The following is a 22,222-nucleotide window of genomic DNA, read 5'->3' as shown; positions in this document are numbered from 1 at the left end:
GAGCAGGCATTTGTTGATGGTTTTTTTTGTTTCTTTTGGAGGCTTGAAGGCCTCCGGTCCATGTGCGAGGGGGTGTTAGAGTGGTGGGAATTAGTTAAGGTGAGGATTAGGGCTTTTATAATAGGGTATTGCAAGAGGGAAAAAGGGAGGAGAGGAGGGAGGTGGATCGTACCCAAAGGTTAATTGAACTCGAGTACGAGGCAGGCAACCTCGGCGGGTCGTTTGACTGGGAAGGCGGAGCTCAGGGAGTTGCAGGAGCGGAAGGCTCGAGCTTTCCTGGAGGGTGCGCATAGTGGCTTTCTAGAACACAATGAGACTTGTTCTGCTATGTTCTTTAAGTCGGTTAGGGCCAGACAGAGTAGGAAGGTAACGTATGGCGTTAGGGAAGAAAATGGTAGTATAGTTAGAAAACGGGTGACAACTGATCATTTCCAAGGTTTATTTAAGGAAAGGGAAATAGATGTAGAGCAGGGAAATGTGTTTTTAGAACACTTGTCCAGGCGGTTGCCGGAGGACATTAGAGAAGTGATGGAGGCCCAGATCTCACTAGAAGAGGTTTTTTATTTATTTTAATTTTACCTTTATTTAACCAGGCAAGTCAGTTAAGAACACATTCTTATTTTCAATGACGGCCTGGGAACAGTGGGATAACTACCTGTTCAGGGGCAGAACGACAGATTTGTACCTTGTCAGCTCGGGGGTTTGAACTTCCTTCCGGTTACTAGTCCAACGCTCTAACCACTAGGCTACCCTGCCGCCCCGGAAGACTTTGAGAGTGCTCTTAGGAGGATGGGAAAAGAGAAGGTGCCTGGGATGGATGGGCTGCCGGCTGAGTTTTATCTCAAGTTTTGGGGTATACTTGGACCAGTGGTCCTCGAAGTCTTGAAGGCCATCCTTGAGACGGGGGTCCCGGGGGGATCAATGGCTGTTGGTGTGCTGTCACTTTTATATAATAAGGGGGAAGTAACAGACCTTGGCAACTGGCGGCCGTTGACCATGCTGTGCGTAGATTACAAGCTACTTGCAAAGGTTTTAGCAGACCGGTTGCGCACAGCCCTTCCCTATGTCGTCCATGAGGATCAGACGTGCGGGGTAGAGGGCCGCTCTATTAGATGGAACCTACAGTTAATGCGGCAGTGTAGCCTAGTGGTTAGAGCATTGGACTAGTAACCGAAAGGTTGCAAGTTCAAATCCCCGAGCTGACAAGGTACAAAATCTGCCGTTCTGCCCCTGAACAGGCAGTTAACCCACTGTTCCTAGGCCGTCATTGAAAATAAGAATTTGTTCTTAACTGACTTGCCTAGTAAAATAAAGGTAAAAAAAAACAAATCAGGGACTCCATCGCTTGGGTTGAAGACAGAGGCCTGCCTTTAATGGTAGCAGCGCTAGATCAGGCGAAAGCCTTTGATCGCGTGAATAGATCTTTTCTATTCAGAGTGTTAGGTCGATTAGGATTTGGGGAGAAGTTCATAGGATGGATTCGTACATTATATGTCAGAGCGGGGTGCGAGTTAGTGTAAATAGTCACTTGGGTGACGTTTTTGGCCTCTCGTCTGGGGTCAGGCAGGGGTGCCCACTCTCGGCTCTCCTCTTCGTTCTGTACATGGAGCCTCTGGGGGCTGCCATTAGGGCAGACACAGGGGTGGAAGGCTTGTTGATCCCTGGAAGTGGTGGGCTGCGTGTTAAGATGACGCAGTACGCCGACGACACTTCCTTGCTGCTGTGCAAGGACTCGTGCCTGACAAGGTCCCTTGCCATCATTGGGGATTTCACCCAAGCGTCAGGAGCAGTTCTGAACCATGCAAAGTCTTCCATTAAGTTTTTCGGAAGATGGCGCGGTAGAACGGATGTGCCCGGGGGGTTATCTCTCTGTGAGGGGGCCCTGAGGATTCTCGGGGTCCATTTTGAGTCCTCCGGCTCAGCGACGCTGAACTGGAACATGGGTATCACAGTGGTACAGAGGAAGCTAGCGATGTGGAAGGCTAGGTATTTGTCTTTTATGGGCAAGGTCCTGGTCCTAAAGGTGGATGTGTTGCCGTCTCTTTTGTATTTGGCGTACATCTACCCATTGCCGGCTTGTCTGAGGAGGCCTCTAGTGAGGCTTGTGTTTCAGTTCATGTGGGGTGGGAGGTAGGAGTGGGTCGCCAGGGCACGCATGCTCTGTCCCATCGGGGAGGGAGGTAGGGGGGTACCACATCTCCCCCTCAAGCTGGACGCAATTTTTGTTTCTTTCTTGTTAACGGAGCTTGCTCCAGTGATACACCCGTCCGGTTACCTCCTGCGGGTGTTCTTCTCGCATCAGGCGAGAAGAGTAATGGTGTGGTCTAACACGGGTCCTCGGGCGGAACAGCTGCCGTGGCACTTTGGCCATGCGGCCAAGTGGCTGCGTGCGCACCCTGAGGTTGAAGTTGCCCAAGTAGGTTTAGATCACAGGCACCTGTACGAGGAGGTCAGGCAGGCAGGTAGTCCGGCACCTGTAGTGGGCATCTCGGGAGTGGTCTGGGAGGGAGTGCAGGCGCGGGGCCTGGACAACAGGCTCAAGGACCTGAATTGGTTGAGCCTCCACAAGTGCTTAGTTTGGTGCAATCCCCCACCTGTCCAAGATCCTCTTGTGGCAGGGAGGAGACTGTGCGCCATGTCTTTTGGGACTGTGCCTTTGCCGGAGTAGTATGGGCTAGGGCACGGGTGTTGTTAGGTTTGGTAAGAGGGGATTTTGTATTGACGTGGGCCAGGTTAGAAAGAGGTGTAGGGAGAGCGAGAGGGACAGATAGGGACAGGTTTCTGCTCTGGCTTCTCATGAGTCTCTTTAAACAGGGGCTGTGGGAAGCCAGGCAGAACATGGTGAAGACAGGGAGAGATTGGGGGGTGGAAGGGATAGTGAGGAGGGTGGAAGGAGATTTGAGGGGGAGGATGAAGATGAAGTGGGGGCAGCATGCTGCCCGGGAGAGGTGGAAGGGGGGTTTAGGGCTGGGTGTCATTTAGATTTGTAAGGGGATAGATTAGGGATGGGGAGATAGGGAAAGGTAGTTTGTAGGATGACGGGGAGGGAAGATGCTCCACTGAGGTTTTGTTTGGGGTTTTGTTTAGTTAAATTAAAATGCCATTATTGGAGTATGAATGAAAATTATGAGTTGTAAAGAATGAATGGTATTGAATGTAATAAATTATAAAAAAATGTATTGGGGGGGGCTCACAGGGAGTATGGCTACGCCAGGTAGGAGACCTGCGCAAACTTCCTGTGCTTACCGGGGGGCTAGAGAGACCGGGCAGGCATCGTGTTATGCTGTGGAGTGCACGGTGTCTCCAGTGCGGGTGCATAGCCCGGTGCTGTACATACCAGCTCCTCGTATCGGCCGGGCTAGAGTGGGCATCGAGCCAGGTAAGGTTGTGCAGGCTCGGTGCTCAAGAGCTCCAGTGCGCCTGCACGGTCCGGTCTATCCAGTACCACCTCCACGCACCAGCCCTCCGGTGGCAGCTCCCCGCACCAGGCTTCCAGTGCGTGTCCTCGGCCCAGTTCCACCAGTGCCAGCATCACGCATCAGGCCTACAGTGCGCCTCGCCTGTCCAGCGCTGCCAGAGCCTTCCTCCTCTACAGCGCTGTCGGAGTCTCCTGCCTGTCCAGCGCTGCCGGAGCCTTCCTCCTTTACAGTGCTGCCGGAGTCTCCAGCCTGTTCAGCGCTGCCAGAGCTGTCAGTCTGCATGGAGCAGCCAGAGCTGCCAGTCTGCATGGAGCAGCCAGAGTTGCCAGTCTGCATGGAGCAGCCAGAGTTGCCAATCTGCATGGAGCAGCCAGAGCTGCCAGTCTGCATGGAGCAGCCAGAGCTGCCAGTCTGCATGGAGCAGCCAGAGCTGCTAGTCTGCATGGAGAATGCAGACTTTTGTTTGGGGTTTTGTTTAGTTAAATTAAAATGCCATTATTGGAGTATGAATGAAAATTATGAGTTGTAAAGAATGAATGGTATTGAATGTAATAAATTATAAAAAAATGTATTGGGGGGGGCTCACAGGGAGTATGGCTACGCCAGGTAGGAGACCTGCGCAAACTTCCTGTGCTTACCGGGGGGCTAGAGAGACCGGGCAGGCATCGTGTTATGCTGTGGAGTGCACGGTGTCTCCAGTGCGGGTGCATAGCCCGGTGCTGTACATACCAGCTCCTCGTATCGGCCGGGCTAGAGTGGGCATCGAGCCAGGTAAGGTTGTGCAGGCTCGGTGCTCAAGAGCTCCAGTGCGCCTGCACGGTCCGGTCTATCCAGTACCACCTCCACGCACCAGCCCTCCGGTGGCAGCTCCCCGCACCAGGCTTCCAGTGCGTGTCCTCGGCCCAGTTCCACCAGTGCCAGCATCACGCATCAGGCCTACAGTGCGCCTCGCCTGTCCAGCGCTGCCAGAGCCTTCCTCCTCTACAGCGCTGTCGGAGTCTCCTGCCTGTCCAGCGCTGCCGGAGCCTTCCTCCTTTACAGTGCTGCCGGAGTCTCCAGCCTGTTCAGCGCTGCCAGAGCTGTCAGTCTGCATGGAGCAGCCAGAGCTGCCAGTCTGCATGGAGCAGCCAGAGTTGCCAGTCTGCATGGAGCAGCCAGAGTTGCCAATCTGCATGGAGCAGCCAGAGCTGCCAGTCTGCATGGAGCAGCCAGAGCTGCCAGTCTGCATGGAGCAGCCAGAGCTGCTAGTCTGCATGGAGAAGCCAGAGCTGCCAGTCTGCATGGAGCAGCCAGAGCTGCCAGTCAGCATGGAGCAGCCAGAGCCGCCAGTCAGCATTGAGCAGCCAGAGCCGCCAGTCAGCCAGGATCTTCCAGATCCGCCAGTCAGCCAGGATCTGCCAGTCAGCCAGGATCTTCCAGATCCGCCAGTCAGCCAGGCTCCGCCAGTCAACCAGAATCTTCCAGATCCGCCAATCAGCCAGGATCCGCCAGGATCCGCCAGTCAGCCAGGATCCGCCAGTCAGCCAGGATCTGCCGGAACCGCCAGTCAGCCAGGATCTGCCAGAACCATCAGCCAGCCAGGATCTGCCAGAGCCAACTACCTGCCTGAGCTTCCTCTCAGTCCTGAGCTTCCCCTCAGTCCTGAGCTTCCCCTCAGTCTTGAGCTTCCCCTCAGTACTGAGCTTCCCCTCAGTCCCGAGCTTCCCCTCAGTCCCGAGCTACCCCTCAGTCCCGAGCTACCCCTCAGTCCCGAGCTACCCCTCAGTCCCGAGCTGCCCCTCAGTCCCGAGCTGCCCCTCAGTCCAGTGGGGCCCTTGGTGAGGGTTACTAGGCCAAGGTCGGCGGCGAGGGTCGCCAATCAAAGGACGCGATGCAAGTGGACTAAGACTTTGTTGGAGTGGGGTCCACGTCCCGCGCCAGAGCCGCCACCATGGACAGACGCCCACCCGGACCCTCCCCTATGGGTTTAGGTGTGCGGCCGGGAGTCAGCACCTTGGGGGGGGGGGGTTCTGTCACGCCCTGGTCTTAGTATTTTGTGTTTTCTTTATTATTTTGGTCAGGCCAGGGTGTGACATGGGTTTATTATGTGGTGTGTTTAGTCTTGGTTTTTTTTGTAGGCATTGGGATTGTGGTATAATGGGGTTTTCTAGAAAAGTCTATGGTTGCCGGAAGTGGTTCTCAATCAGAGGCAGGTGTTTATCGTTGTCTCTAATTGGGACCCATATTTAGGCAGCCATATTCTTTGAGTGTTTCGTGGGTGATTGTTCCTGTCTCTGTGTTAGTTTGCACCAGTATAGGCTGTTTCGGTTTTCGCGTTACGTTTCTTGTTTTGTATTATTCGTGTTCTTTCGTTATTAAACTTGTATCAAAATTACCACGCTGCATTTTGGTCCGATCCTTGCTACACCTCCTCTTCAGAGGAGGAGATAGAAGAAAACCGTAACACATCATAAACTTTGATGAAAGATACATGTTTTACATAGAATTAAAGATACACTTGTTCTTAATGCAACCGCTGTGTCAGATTTCAAAAAAACTTTACGGAAAAAGCATACCAAGCACTAATCTGAGACGGCGCTCAGATAGAAACAACATTTCTCTGCCATGAGTCAACAGAAATACGAAATGACATGATAAATATTTCCTTACCTTAGATGATCTTCATCAGAATGCACTCCCAGGAATCCTAGATCCATAATAAATTGTTGTTTTGTTTCGATAATGTCCATTATCTATGTCCGAGTAGCTACTTTTGTTAGCACATTTAGTACACATATCCAAACGCTCGTGCAGGTCCAGGTGAACTTCGGATGAAATGTTCCAAAAGTTATATTACAGGTCGAAGAAACTTGTTAAACTAAGTATAGAATCAATCTTTTGGATGTTTTTATCATAAATGTTCAATAATGTTCCAATAATTCCATTGTCTGTAGAAAAGCAATGGAACGAGAGATACCTCTCATGTGATATGCGCGTGACTGAGAATGAGGCTGCTGACAGACCCCTTAGTCAAACAGCTCCCATCCGGCCCCCCTTCACATGAGAAGCCTGAAACAATGTTCTAAAGACGGTTGACATCTAGTGGAAGCCTTAGGAAGTGCAACATAACCCATATCCCACTGTGAATTCGACAGGGGCTGAGTTAAAAAACTATAAACCTCTATTTGTTGAGCAAAATCAAAGCTGTAATGCATCCTGATGTCTTTGCTTGCTGGTTCAGTAGGGGCCCCCAGAGACAACTGCAGGTTTTGACAGGTTGTCTTGCAGTCAGCAATCGTCTTCTGGTAGACAGACAACTCACTCTGAACAAGCATGAGATGCTCCTCTTGCTTCTTCAGCTTGGTTTTCATGTCTTCACTGTATTCTACAATGTAGAAAGTAGTTCAAATAAAGAAAAACCCTTGAATGAGTTCCAAACTCTTGACTGGTACTGTATTTTCCATGAATGCATTTATTTTCTAGAGCTACATCTCAAATAATATATAAAACATATATAGCATATTATTACATATTCAGTCAATAAAATAATTGAAAGCCAAAAATTATCAAACCTAAATGATAATGTCCATCCTGACAACATGAGTGGAATTCATTAGAGCTTGAATTCTAGTCATTCAATTAATTTAAATGAGCTAAATGAGTAAAGATTCCACTGTGAACTTCATGTTGAGTGACAGCTTCACTTCCGTAGAGAGTGTGTGACAGACCAGGTTTACCTCATACTCTGGCCTCCATCCTGATAATTGGCTTTAGAGCCTGCCGTATTGTGTGTCAGGTAAGTCCTCCTGAATTCGCTTAGCAGTGTCACTGCTGCTATCAGCCAATAAAGACATAATCCTGTGCAAAGATATGTCTGCCCCAGCAAATGAATCAAACAATAGCAGAGGAATAAGGGAGACATAGGACGTAGGACGAAGTTTTAACAAAGTTTTAATAAACTCCAGGCGTTTACATTTGTTGGATGACATGAAAATAGAGCTCTTTGGCCACGCACACCAGTGGTGGGTTTGATGTCGAACTAAGGATGCATACGCAGAAAATAACCCCATACCTACTGTAAGGGGTAAATATTAAATGTTATCTGGCTATTTTGCTTCCACTGTTTCTGGGGCACTTGTTAATGTCAACGGCATCATGAATTTTACCCAGTGCCAGAACCTTTTAACCTAAAATATGGTTGCCTTTGCAAGGAGGCTGAGACTTTGCAGCAAGTGGATACTACAGCAAGACAAAAACCCAGAGCACACATCAAAATCCACAAGGAAATGGCCATCTCAGTCTCCAGACTTGAACTCCATTGAAAACCTGTGGTTTGAATTGAAGAGGGCAGTCTAAGCCCTTAGATTGCAATATCTACTAAGCTGACATGTGGAATTGTTTTAAGATGGTCATAAAATGTATTTTTTTGCCATTTGATTTTGAAATGTAGGACCCCTGAAGGCCAACATTTGTTTTTTATTTGGGGTGCTGAAAAATTTAATTTCGTCTTTACTGCTATAGCCCATAGAAACTTCAATAACACATTAATAAATGGCTAAACACAAAACAGTCCAAAAGAAAATTCATAAAAAATAAGGTTTTGAAGTGTCTGTCCTATACTTGAGAGATGTAAGAAAACTCAGGAAAGGTTTTACTTATTATTATAAGAAATGTTTAACCCATGTTAGGTCACGTTATTTTGGCACATTTTACCCACTATGCACTTTTTGCCATTTTTACAGCATGGTACTTGGTTACATTCAGCCAACTCCACAGAAGTTTTTGTACGTCATACAGCAGAACAACTGACGCCTTTGTTTGTGAGAGTCTCCCCTTTCGATATTGGTGACATATTAGTTTGTAGCTACAACGGTTTGGTCTGGACAGTAGAGAATTCAGAAGACTGCTGTAAAGCTTGTGGATGTTATAGAGCCAAACAACTGACACTGTCATATTCGTGAGAGGCTCCTCCTTTGAAATTGGTAAAATATTTGTTTGTAGCTCAAAGGTTCGGGTTTTACAGAAGATTTCGTGATGATTTTCTGGTCCATTTGCATTAAAAGGCACCTTTCACAAGCCCCATGTTATGGAATAGGCACACACTTTATATAGGTGGAAAAAGGGGAGCTATTCTATATTCAAAAGGATGTCACGGGTGCGTCAATCGACTCTGTTTTTTTTTTTGTGTAGACAAAAGATATCAAGGATCTGTAAAGATTCTGAAATCGAGGAATGGTCTAATGGTTGTCGTTGAGACTTGTGTTTTGCGGGTATTATTTAATGAAGCTGCCAGTTGAGGACTTGTGAGGCATCTGTTTCTCAAACTAGACACTCTAATGCACTTGTCCTCTTGCTCATTTGTGCACTTTCTATTCTGTTTAGAGCCTGTTTGCGCTGTTCTGTGAAGGGAGTAGTACACAGCGTTGTACAGAACTTCAGTTTCTTGGAATAGAACAGCCTTCAGTTCTCAGAACAAGAATAAACGGACAAGTTTCAGAAGAAAGGTCTTTGTTTCTGGTCATTTTGAGCCTTTAATCAAACCCACAAATGTTGATGCTCTAGATACTCAACTAGTCTAAAGAAGGCCAGTTTTATTGCTTCTTTAATCAGCACCACACTTTTCAGCTGTGCTAACATAATTGCAAAGTGGTTTTCTAATGAATAATTAGCCTTTCAAAATCATAAACTTGGATTAGCTAACATAACGTGCCATTGGAACACAGGAGTGATGGTTGCTGATAATAGGCCTCTGTACGCCTATGTACATATTCCATAAAAAATCTGCCATTTCCAGCTACAATAGTCATTTACAACATTAACGATGTCTACACTGTATTTCTGATACATAAAAAAAAATGTTTTTCTTTCAAAACAAGGACATTTCTAAGTGACCTCAAACTTTTGAATGGTAGTGAATATACAGTACCAGTCAAGTTTGGACACACCTACTCATTCAAGGGGTTTTCTTTATTTTTACTAAGACATAATAGTGAAGACATCAAAATGATGAAATAACACATATGAAATGATGTAGTAACCAAAAAAGTGTGAAACAAATCAAAATATATTTGAGATTTGAGATTCTTCAATGTAGCCACCCTTTGCCTTGACATTCTCTCAACCAGCTTCACCTGGAATGCTTAATGAAACACTCTTGAAGGAGTACCCACATATGCTGAGCACTTGTTGGCTGCTTTTTCTTCACTCTTGTAACGGTTTTCTAGTGTCGAAGGAGAGGCGGACCAAAACGCAGCGTGGTTATTATTCATGGTTCTTTAATAAAGAAACTATACATGAATAGACCAACTAAACAAATGTGAAAAACCAAAACAGCCCTATCTGATGCAAACACAGAGACAGGAACAATCACCCACAAACCCCAACACCAAACAGGCTACCTAAATATGGTTCCCAATCAGAGACAATGACTAACACCTGCCTCTGATTGAGAACCATAACAGACCAAACACAGAAACAGACAAACTAGACACACAACGTAGAATGCCCACTCAGATCACACCCTGACCAAACAAAACATAGAAACATACAAAGCAAACTATGGTCAGGGTGTGACAACTCTGCGGTTCACCTCATCCCAAACTATCTCAATTGGGTTGAGGTTGGGTGATTGTGGAGGCTAGGTCATCTGATGCTGCGCTCCATAACTCTCCTTCTTGGTCAAATAGCCCTTACACAGCCTGGAGGTGTGTTGGGTCATTGTCCGGTTGAAAAACAAATGATAGTTCCACTAAACGCAAACCAGATGGGATGGCTTATCACTGCAGAATGCTATGGTAGGCATGCTTGTTAAGTGTGCCTTGAATTCTAAATAAATCACAAACAGTGTCTTAAGTGTGCCTTGAATTCTAAATAAATCACAAACAGTGTCACCAGCAATGCACCCCCACACCATCACACCTCCACCATGCTGCACAGTGGGAACCACACATGCGGAGATCATCCGTTCACCTACTCTGCATCTCACAAAAACACGGTGGTTGGAACCAAAAATCTCAAATTTGGACTCATCAGACCAAAGGACAGATTTTCACTGCTCTAATGTACATTGTTTGTGTTTCTTGGCCCAAGCAAGTCACTTCTTGTTATTTGTGTCCTTTAGTAGTGGTTTATTTGCAGCAATTCTCGCCCATGAAGGCCTGATTAACGCAGTCTCCTCTGAAAAGTTGATTATCGCTCACTCTGAACAAGCAGGAGATGCTGCTCTTGCTTCTTCAGCTTGGCTGATTTAACATCTAATGGCAGATTGGCATATCTGAAGACCTGATATTTGTTCCTTTGGCACTGCCAGCACAGGTCTGTCCTGGGCTTAGTGCTTGAGATGTAGGGCAGCAATTTTCGACAGATTCCTGATGGAAGACAGCCCGACTACACGTACCTCTGGAAAATTCAGAAATAATGTGATAAGCAATTCGATTGAAAGATCTCATTTCTGCCTCCCAGATTGCAGTTCCTATGGCTTCCAGTAGGTGTCAAAAGATTTTAGGCTTGTTTTTTTTTTTTAATTAAGAAGTATTTTTAGTCTTTCCAAGTTGAGCGCCATGGCAAAAGTAGTTGCACCCGTGAACATGGGCGCTCTTTGTTGTTTTCCTTTGCTATTGAACATAGTAATCTCCATCTGAAATATTATAATTTATTTAGATATTAGACAATATGAGGAGTAATAAAAAAACGTTGTTTGGCTAGTTTGGACGAACTTTGCTGGTAACTTTTTGGAATCCTTTGTATGCATGTTGAAGGACTGGATTAATTAATTCAATGGCACCAACTAAACTGTATTTTTGGGATATGAAGAAGGACTTTATCGAACAAAATGACCATTCATTGTGTAGCTGGGACCCTTGAGATTGCAAACAGAGGAAGATCTTCAAAGGTAAGTAATTTATTTTATCGCTATTTGTTATTTCGTGATGCCTGTGCTGGTTTGGAAAATATGCTAATGTGAGGTGCTGTCCTCAGACAATCCAATGCTATGCTTTCGCCGTACAGCCTTTTTGAAATCTGACAACGCAGATCGATTACCAAGATTCTAAGCTAAAGAATCATGTATGACACTTGTATTGTAATGAAAGTTTAATATTACGATTTTGTTTTTAGAATTTTGCGCGCTCCGATTTCACCGGATGTTGTCGAATTTCATCCCGCTAGAGAGATCTCCACTCTAAGAGATTTGAATTATAATCCACATAATAATTCAAATTTCCTGTTGCTAAAGGAATATTTTCCTGATGTAGTAAACTAGCTCAAATTAAGATCCTTGTCATGTTAGTCATATCGAGGAGACCAAGGCGCAGCGTACATACTTCTTTATTGAAGAAAGAACACAGAACAAACTATCAAAACAACAAAACGAACCGTGAAGCCAATATGCGTAGTGCAGACAGGCAACTTAACATAGACCAAGAACCCACAAACTACCCAAGGGATATGGCTACCTAAATATGGTCCCCAATCAGAGACAACAATAAACAGCTGCCTCTGATTGAGAACCAATTTAGGCTACCATGGACATATAAACACCTAGGTTTCCAAATACCCAGAGACATACAAAAACCCCTAGACAATACAAAAACTAAACAAACCACCCTTGTCACACCCTGACCTAACCAAAATAATAAAGAAAACAAAGATAACTAAGGTCAGGGCGTGACAATCCTACATCTGTAAGTGAGTCATTAGATAATTATTTTGCACTCCTGCGTCACTTTATACATTAAGTGCATTCAGAAAGTATTCAGACCCATTTACATTTTGTTACATTACAGCCTTATTCTAAAATTGATTAAATAAAAAATTAGCCTCATGTAACGGCGTTCGTCTGTTGAAGGAGAGTCGGACCGAAATGCAGCGTGGTGGTTACTCATGTCTTTTAATGAAGATATAGCGATACACAAAATAACTTAAATACAAAAACAACAAACGAAACGTGAAAACCTATACAGCCTGTCTGGTGCTAACTAACACAACGACAGGAACAATCACCCACAAAATACACAGTGAAACGCCGGCTACCTAAATATGGTTCCCAATCAGAGACCACGAGAATCACCTGACTCTGAGAACCGCCTCAGGCAGCCAAGCCTATGCTAGACACACCCCTAATCAGCCACAATCCCAATGCCTACAAAAAACCCAATACGACAACACAATAAGCCCATGTCACACCCTGGCCTGAACAAATAATTAAAGAAAACACAAAATACTAAGACCAAGGCGTGACAGAACCCCCCCCCCCCCCAAGGTGCGGACTCCCGGACGCACCTCAAAACCATAGGGAGGGTCCGGGTGGGCGTCTGTCCATGGTGGCGGCTCCGGCTCGGGACATGGACCCCGCTCCATTAATGTCATAGTTCCTCCCCTTCGCGTCCTGGGATAATCCACCCTCGCCGCCGACCATGGCCTAATAGTCCTCACCCAGAACCCCACTGGACTGAGGGGCAGCTCGTGGCTGAGGGGTAGCTCGTGGCTGAGGCAGCTCGGGACTGAGGGGAAGCTCGGGACTGAGGGGAAGCTCGGGACTGAGGGGCAGCTCGGGACTGAGGGGAAGCCCGGGACTGAGGGGAAGCCCGGGACTGAGGGGAAGCCTGGGACTGAGGGGAAGCCCGGGACTGAGGGGAAGCCCGGGACTGAGGGGAAGCCCGGGACTGAGGGGAAGCCCAGTACTGAGAGGAAGCCCAGTACTGAGATGAAGCTCAGGCAGGTAGTTGGCTCCGGCAGATCCTGGCTGGCTGGTGGATCTAGAAGAGTCTGGTTGACTGGCAGATCTGGAAGAATCTGGTTGACTGGCAGATCTGGAAGATCATGGCTGACTGGCAGATCTGGAAGAATCTGGTTGACTGGCAGATCTGGAAGAATCTGGTTGACTGACAGCTCTGGCTGCTCCATGCAAACTGACAGCTCAGGATGCTCCATGCAGACTGACAGCTCAGGCTGCTCCATGCAGTCTGGCAGCTCTATGCAGATTGACAGCTCAGGCTGCTCCATGCAGACTGACAGCTCAGGCTGTTCCATGCCAGGCTCTGGCTGCTCCATGCAGGCTGACAGCTCTGGCTGCTCCATGCAGGCTGACAGCTCTGGCTGCTCCATGCAGGCTGACAGCTCTGGCTGCTCCATGCAGGCTGACAGCTCTGGCTGCTCCATGCAGGCTGACAGCTCTGGCTGCTCCATGCAGGCTGACAGCTCTGGCTGCGCTGAACAGGCAGGAGGCTCCGGCAGCGCAGAAGAGGAGACAGGCTCTGGCTGCGCTGAACAGGCTGGAGGCTCCGGCAGTGCTGTAGAGGAGGAAGGCTCTGGCTGCGCTAAACAGGCGGGAGGCTCCGGCAGCGCAGGAGAGGAGAAAGGCTCTGGCTGCGCTAAACAGGCGGGAGGCTCCGGCAGCCCTGTAGAGGAGGAAGGCTCTGGCTGCGCTAAACAGGCGGGAGGCTCCGGCAGCGCTGGAGAGGAGAAAGGCTCTGGCTGCGCTAAACAGGCGGGAGACTCCAGCAGCGCAGGAGAGGAGGAAAGCGCTGGCTGCGCTGAACAGGCGAGGCGCACTGAAGGCCTGGTGCGTGGTGCTGGAACTGGTGGTACTGAACCGAGGACACGCACAGGAAGCCTGGTGCGGGGAGCTGCTACCGGAGGACTGGAGTGTGGAGGTGGCACAGGATGGGCTAGACCGTGAAGGCGAACTGGAGATCTTGAGAGCAGTGTTGGCACAGGACGTGCAAGGCTAGGGATGTGCACAGGAGGCCTGGTGCGTGAGGCTGGCACCAACTTCACCAGCCGACTAACACGCACCTCAGGACGCGTATGGAGCGCTAACCCAGGTGCCATCAAATCCCCAACACGTTCCGTCGGGCGAATTCCATGCAAAAAGCACCAACACAGCAACTCCCTCATTTCTCTCTCCTCCAATTTCCCCATTAACTCCTTCACAGTCTCTGTTTCGCTCACCTCCAACACCGGCTCTGGTTCTGGTCTCCTCCTTGGCTCCTCACGATAAACAGGGAGAGTTGGCTCAGGTCTGACTCCTGACTCTGCCACACTCTCCCTGAGCCCCCCCCCCAATACATTTTTTGGGCTGCTTTTCGGGTTTCCTTGCCAACCGTGTTCCCTCGTATCGTCGGCTCTTATCTCCGGCTGCCTCTGCTCTCCTAAGTGCCTCCACCTGTTCCCATGGGAGGCGATCTCTTCCGGCCAGTATTTCCTCCCAAGTGTAACAACCTTTGCCATCCAATATGTCTTCCCATGTCCATTCCTCCTTTCGCTTTTCCTGCTGTCGCTGCCTATTACCACGCCGCTCGGTCCGTGTGTGGTGGGTGATTCTGTTACGGCTTTCTAGTTGGTTACAGTTTGACGTTTTTTTCTTGAGTGGGTAGATTGATGAAAGTCAATTTTCAGGTCTCTCCGGAGATGCACGGTATGTGACAAAAGAGTTAAACAATGGTTTTCCATCAATAGAATCAATCTAGGGAGTAGTGATCTCATAAGATAATAGAATAGACACTCACTTCATGTTACACAATACATGCATGTTTTGTTTGATAAAGTTCATATTTAAATCAACAAATCTGAGTTTACATTGGCATATTAGATTCACTAGTTCCAAAAACATCCAGTGATTTTGCATAGCCACATCATTCAACAGAAATACTCATCATAAATGTAGATGATAATACAAGTTATACACGTGGAATTATAGATATACCTCTCCTTAATGCAACCGCTGTGTCAGATTTCAAAAAATCTTTACGGAAAAAGAAACGCATGCAATAATCTGAGACAGCGCTCAAAAGTAAAAACACCACAGCCGCAAAGATGGCGTCAACATAAACAAGAAATTACATGATAAATATTTCCTTACCTTTGATGATCTACATCGGAAAGCACTCCAGGAATCCCAGGTCCACAATAAATGTCCTCGAAAATGTCTGTTATTTATGTCCAAATACCTGGTATACATATCCAAACGCTAATTCTGGTCAGCGTTATAAAAAAACTTCAAAAAGTGATATTACCGGTCGAGGAAACATTTCAAACTAAGTACAGAATCAATCATTAGGATGTTTTTAACATATAGCTTCAATAAAGTTCCAACTGGAGTACTCCTTCTTGTCTTCGTGAGCAATGGAATGCAAGTGACTACCACGAGGAATAAACATGATCAGAAAATGGCTGACTGCCAGACACCTGACTGATTCTGCTTTCATTCACTCCCACAACATCATAGAAGTCTCATTGTAATTTATATTGATGGTTGACATCTATTTGAACCCCTAGGCAGTGCAACATCATTCATATCTCAAGGGGATTTCATTGTGGACTCTGGTGAATACATACAAGCTCAAATTTCTGACTTCCTGTTTTGATTTCAACTCAGGATTTTGCCTGCCAATATGAGTTCTGTTATACTCACAGACATCATTCAAACAGTTTTAGAAACTTTAGAGTGTTTTCTATCCAATACTAATAATAAAATGCATATACTATGCATATATATAAACTGAGACTGAGGAGCAGGCCGTTTACTTTAGGCACATTATTCATCCAAGCTACTCAATACTGCCCCCCAGCCATAAAAAAAAGTTAACAAGAAGTGTATCTTTCATTTGCTGTATTGGACTTGTTAATGTGTGAAAGTTTCATATTTCAAAAAAATATTTTTGAATTTCATGCGCTGCCTTTTCAGCGGAAGTCGAGGGGTTCCGCTAGCGGAACTTCTGCCCTAGAAAGGTTAATCCCAGTAAAAATTAGGATCACCACTTTATTTTAAGAATGTGAAATGTCAGAATAATAGTGGAGAGAATTATTTATTTCAGCTTTTATTTCTTTCATCACATTCCCAGCGGGTCCGATGTTTACATACACTCAATTAGTATTTGGTAGCATTGACTTTAAATTGTTTAATTTGGGTCAAAGATTTTGGGTAGCCTTCCACAAGCTTCCCACAATAAGTTCTGTGAATTTTGTCCCGTTCCTCCTGACAGAGCTGGTGTAACTGAGTCAGATTTGTAGGCCTCCTTGCTTGCACACGCTTTTTCAGTTCTGCCCACAAATGTTCTATAGGATTGAAGTCAGGGCTTTGTGATGGCCACTCCAATACCTTGACTTTGTTGTCCTTAAGCCATGTTGCCACAACTTTGGAAGTATGATTGGGATCATTGTCCATTTGGAAGAACCATTTGCGACCAAGCTTTAACTTCCTGAATGATGTCCTGAGATGTAGCTTCAATATATCCACATAAATGTCCTCCTCATGATGCCATCTATTTTGTGAAGTGCACCAGTCCCTCCTACAGCAGAGCACCCCCACAACATGATGCTGCCACCCCCGTGCTTCACGGTTCGGATGGTGTTCTTCGGCATGCAAGCATCCCCCTTTTTCCTCCAAACGTAATGATGGTCATTATGGCCAAACAGCTCTATTTTTGTTTCATCAGACCAGAGGACATTTCTCCAAAAAGTATGATCTTTGTCCCCATGTGCAGTTGCAGACCATAGTCTGGCTTTTTTATGTCGGTTTTGGAGCAGTAGCTTCTTCCTTGCTGAGCAGCCTTTCAGGTTATGTCGATATAGGGCTTTTTTTTACTGTGGATAGAGATACCTTTGTACCTGTTTCCTCCAGCATCTTCACAAGGTCCTTTGCTGTAGTTATGGGATTGATTTGCACTTTTCGCACCAAAGTATGTTCATCTCTAGGAGACAGAACGCGTCTCCTTCCTGAGCGGTATGACGGCTATGTGGTCCCATGGTGTTATACTTGTGTACTATTGTTTGTACAGATGAACGTGGTACCTTCACGAGTTTGGAAATTGGATGAACAAGACTTGTGGAGGTCTACAATTTTTTTTCGGAAGTCTTGGCTGATTTCCTTTGATTTTCCCATGATGTCAAGCAAAGAGGTACTGAGTTTGAAGATAGGCCTTGCTTAAAGGCACAGTCAACTTAGTGTATGTAAACTTCTGACCCACTGGAATTGTGATATAGTGAATTATAAGTGAAATAATCCGTCTGTAAACAATTGTTGGAAAAATTACTTGTGTCATGCACAAAGTAGATGTCTTAACCAACTTGACACAACTATAGTTTGTTAACCAGACATTTGTGGAGTGGTAGAAAAATGAGTTTTAATGACTCCAACCTAAGTGTATGTAAACTTCTGACTTCAACTGTAAGTAAGCATTTTACTGTAATGTCTACTGCACCTGTTGTATTTGGAGCATGTGACAAATACAATTTGATTTGATATTAGGGCCAATTGAATTTATTTTAATTGACTGATTTCCTTATATGAACTGTAATTCAGTAAAATCTTTGGAATTGTTGCATGTTGCGTTTATATTTTTGTTCAGTGTAAGTTTTGCTAAAGGGAGGGCCACCGTTTTTATTTCACAGAGTAACAATTTTCACCATGTAACCCTTTTTATAAATAACCTTTACTCCCTTGATCTATCCTCTGTTTTCTCCTATCACAGCCATTAAACTCTGTAACTATTTTAAAGTCACCATTGGCCTCATGGTGATATCCCTGAGTGGTTTGATTCCACTTTAGCAACTCATTTACGAAGGACCCTGTATCTTTGTAGTGACTGGTTGTATTAATACACCATCCAAAATGTAATGAATAACTTCACCATGCTCAAAGGGATATTCAGTGTCTGCTTTTTTGTTTTTTTACCCATCTACCAATAGGTGCCACTGGTCTTTGTGGTTGAATCTAAGTTCACTGCTCAACTGAAGGACCTTAATGAAAATTGTATGTGTGTGGTATAGAGATAATGTAGACATTCGAAATCATGTTAAACACTATTATTACACAAGGAGTGAGTCCATTCAACTTATGTAACTTGTTAAGCACATTTTTACTTCTGAACTTATTTAGTCTTGCTATAACAATAGGGCTGAATATGTATTGACTCAATACATTTTCAGATTATAATGTTTTATGAATATGTAAAAATGTGTAAAAACATAATTCTAGTATGGTATTATGGGGTTTTGTGTGTAGGCAAGTAACAACAAATCCCTATTTTATCCATTTTTAATTCAGTCTGTAACACAGTAAAATGTGGAAAAACTCAAGGTGTGTGAATACTTTCTTGAGGCACTGTGTACTGTCCATAAGCTATGAGCTACTGTGTTCATCTACAAACTATACATTTCCTTTGCCTGATGATTAGCAAGCAAAACAACAGCATAATCTAATTTCTTCTCGAATACTGCCAGGCATTGATGCAATCATGCAGCAGATTATATCCATGAACACAATAACAATTAATTTGCCATCTTGCCTAACTCTAAGGGGAGAGTGGGGTAAGTTGAACCAAAGGTGAGTCACCCTTCTTTTTATACACAAAATGTTGAATTTGACCAACTATTTAGGACGAGGTCATCATTTCATGGATTATGTAAAGGAAGCAACCACATAGAAAAAGTGGTAAGCAAATGATGTCCAAAAAACAGATTTTCACCAAGTCAAATAAATTTGTGTTAGAGGTTTCATGATTGTTTGCATCTAAACCAAAGCAGATCATTTTAAGATTGTTCTATATATCGGTTGGGGTCTCTATGAGCTTCAAAATTAGGTCCTAAACCTAGCATGGAAGTGCATACTAGTAGATGTGGGAGCTAATATAGTCACATTTTTGGCCTTCGGGTAAATTGCGCCATTGGCCATGGGGTAAGTGTTTTCATCCCAGCCATTATCGCTGAGATATGAGGTACTGTAGCAACAGGGCCTGGCCTACGTTATAAGTGTTTTAAAAATGTACAAAATGTTTGTTAGGTGTTAAACCTCTGTAACAAAGTTATTGTGATTGGGTTGAATTGTGTTTGGGAAATAAATATAGATATGGTTACAAAAAGGTAGTGATAATATTTAATTAAGTTGAGAAAGTTCTCGCGGCTAAAATACTGCCAAGAGACCAATGTTTTTGGACAAGCGATGTCTTCATAATTGTAATTTGTACATAAATCCTGATTATTTCCAGGGATACACAACATTATAAAATATATGTAGAAAACTGTGATTTTCCTAATGGAGTGATGCTGAATGCAAAAAAATGACTCAACTCTCCCCTTTACTACCCACTGGACATGAATGAAGGTAGGATTGGAAATCAGTTGTCAAATGAATATCACAACAACAAAGAAGTCTTTGTTATGCATGCATTTATTTATCTAGTACCACAATTGTTTGTTATTTATAAAATATTTACATTAAATGATGACACATGCCAGCAAAATAATTGCTATCCTCACAATAACATAAAAATACAATCTCGTGATCCAATCTGAACTACATTGACTGACACCGTGCAGAATGACGCAGTGTTAGTGAAGAGAGGTTTTGCGTAATATCTCGTGTTCCTTATGAACTGTAGAAACTAGGTTGGGTCTTATTGTTGAGCTTGCCTTTAGATGTTACCATCGTAAATTATAGCCCTCCAGTTGGGAAGTTGTCTCTTGACTGAGGTGAGAGTAAAGAGAACAATAAATTGTTTTTTTATTAGATGTCAATACACTGCCCTGATTCTGTCACAACCTGCAGTAAACTTAGAATAAAAACGGTTTACATCAGTTCATTTTAGGAATCTATGCAGCAAAATGCAGTTCTTGAGTTTGTTATGGAGTCCAATTGCTACGAGTAAATTAAATAATCAGCACATAATGTCCAATTCGTAGAAGTCTTCAAAAACAGTCCATGTATTGTACAGAATTAGACAAGGGTAGAAATCAGAGGGCAGGAAGTGCAGGATGAGGGAAAGTCACTATGCAGGTCCCACAGAAGAAACTTCTGTCTTGCTTGCTGACACAGACGTCTCATCTTCTTCTGCTTTCATCCCTACAGCAGCCAGCATGCAGCCACGGAACTGGGAGGGAAAATAATGAAAAGCAATGAGCATAACACATTAAACAAACAATATAATATGTTGCTGCTAGGTCAAACTCAAAGAGTAAGTAGAAAATGTAAAACATGTATAAAGAATGAAAAGTAATGAGCATGACAAGTCAAAATACATTTAACAAAAAATCTATTCTAATGCTGCTAGGTCAAACTCAGTGTTCCATGTAGAGAAAAAAAAAATGTCTGTTACCAACCTGTTTGTTCATCAGAACATAGATAATGGGGTTGAACAAAGCTGAGCTCTTGGAGAAGAAGGCAGGTATAGCCATGGACTGGGCACTGAAGGCAATTCCTTTGTTGAAGAAGATGTAGGCAGCAAGGCTGGCATAGGGGGTCCAGGCGATCATGAAACCACAAACCATCAGGACACACATACGTGTCACTTCTTTCTCAGCTTTCTGGGTAGATGCTGAGTCCTGCTGGGAAGCTGCAGCCTGAAAATTAAGATAATCAAGACATCAGAGTGAAGAACTATCCCCTACATTGTATACAATAACCACTATGTTGAACAGCTAGATAAATGTTGTTTGTGTAAAAAGCCGCTTACCGCCTTGACTGTGAGGACCAGGCTTCCATAAGTGAAGGCGATCATACAGACTGGGATGATGAAGTGGCAGGTAAACATGTAGATCACATATGATTCATTGTTGAAGCCTTCGGCTAAGGTGTAGTAGTCAGGTCCACATGAGCATTGCATGCCCTCTGGGATGTACCTAAGATAAATAGAAATACACAAAATGATCATTGTGTGTAAGTGAGTAGGATTGCTGGTGGATGGAGCATGACTTGAAAAGCATGTAAATAACATTTGATGTCACTTCAGAATTCCTACACTGGTTACAGCTTACCTGGACCAGCCAACAAGTGGGGGAGCAGCACAAGCCAGAGCAGCTATCCAGGTGAATGCAACACCAGCACCAGCGTGGGAGGAAGTGAACGTGAAGCTGCCCATGGGCTTGCAGACCACAATGTATCTCTCGACAGCCAGCACTACCAGAGACCACAGAGCAACCTCACCTGGGGAATAAAACCACAATCTGAAGTCATTTATTTCAAATCAAATTGATTTATTTCAGTTCTAACTTTGAGTACAGTACATTATTTTAAATTAGGTTAAACTGAATTAGATTCCCTTGTATTTGTTTTATTTCTTACCTCCAAGTGTAGCCATGAAGCCCTCAATAGCACAGCCCATTGGCCCAAAGATGAAGTAGCCGTTAAGAGCAGATGTGATGGTGATGGTGAATCCAAAGAGGACCATGATCATTCCAGCTGCAGCCAAGTTGACCAGGATGAAGTTAAGGGGTTGCCGGAGCTTCTTGTTTGTGGCTGTGACATACAGGGTCAGACCGTTGATGGGGAATCCAAAACAGATCAGGAAGAATACATAGACAGCAAGACAATAGTATTGCCATGGAGGCGCCAAGTAGTACTGTTGGTATAGAAAAGGACTCCTTACAAGCCCAGTCCTGTTTGACATGGGGATGTAGAAGTTGCTTCCTTCTGTGCCGTTTTGCATCTTCGCTCAGTGGATATCCAACGAATGCAAGAGAAAGACAAGCTGAGATCTGATCTGGCTGTCAACCTTGCCTGTGCTAGGTTGTCCAGGTAGGGGGGTTTATATCATTTTGGGTCCCTATGTCATTGGGTCTAAAATTGGCTAAATTGGCTTAGGAACTAATTTGTTAATTGATCTTAACCTCAGATAAAGGAAAGGGCTTATTGTGACTAAATAATCTAATTAAACTAATTAAAGAATAAAGATTATCACACTGACCTAGTTTTATTTACACCTGGTAGCAACTACAGTGCCTTCAGAAAGCATTCATACATAATAACTTATTCCACATTTTATTGTACAACAGACGGAATTCTAAATACATTACAAATATTTTTTTTCTCACCCATCCACACACAAGAC

At 44.7% G+C, this 22,222-nt stretch overlaps 1 protein-coding gene across 1 annotated transcript; it reads right to left on the bottom strand.

The window, feature by feature from the left end:
• Positions 1–19,548: 19,548 nt before the first annotated feature.
• LOC109891282 (green-sensitive opsin-2-like) lies at positions 19,549–21,913 on the bottom strand. The gene is made up of 5 exons (XM_031825436.1): positions 21,457–21,913; positions 21,150–21,318; positions 20,849–21,014; positions 20,496–20,735; positions 19,549–20,266 (listed from the first exon to the last, which is right to left on the bottom strand). Exons 1-5 carry the CDS (start codon positions 21,818–21,820, stop codon positions 20,165–20,167), a joined length of 1,041 nt encoding a protein of 346 aa, XP_031681296.1. The 5' UTR covers positions 21,821–21,913; the 3' UTR covers positions 19,549–20,164.
• Positions 21,914–22,222: the final 309 nt, after the last annotated feature.

The sequence above is a fragment of the Oncorhynchus kisutch genome, linkage group LG5 (assembly GCF_002021735.2).
Source record: "Oncorhynchus kisutch isolate 150728-3 linkage group LG5, Okis_V2, whole genome shotgun sequence".
In the NCBI taxonomy this organism is placed as follows: domain Eukaryota; kingdom Metazoa; phylum Chordata; class Actinopteri; order Salmoniformes; family Salmonidae; genus Oncorhynchus; species Oncorhynchus kisutch.
The sequence above is the reverse complement of the archived record's forward strand: the minus strand, read 5'-3'. Positions and strand labels throughout refer to the sequence as shown.

Bases quoted from the DNA above. Each gene is read 5' to 3' on its own strand.
- LOC109891282 (XM_031825436.1), bottom strand. From the start codon at position 21,820: ATGCAAAACGGCACAGAAGGAAGCAACTTCTACATCCCCATGTCAAAC. The intron at 21,015-21,149 runs GTAAGCTGTAAC...TATTTATCTTAG, and splicing joins CCACTTGTTGGCTGGTCCAG to GTACATCCCAGAGGGCATGC. The intron at 20,267-20,495 runs GTTGGTAACAGA...TTTCCCTCCCAG, and splicing joins ATGTTCTGATGAACAAACAG to TTCCGTGGCTGCATGCTGGC.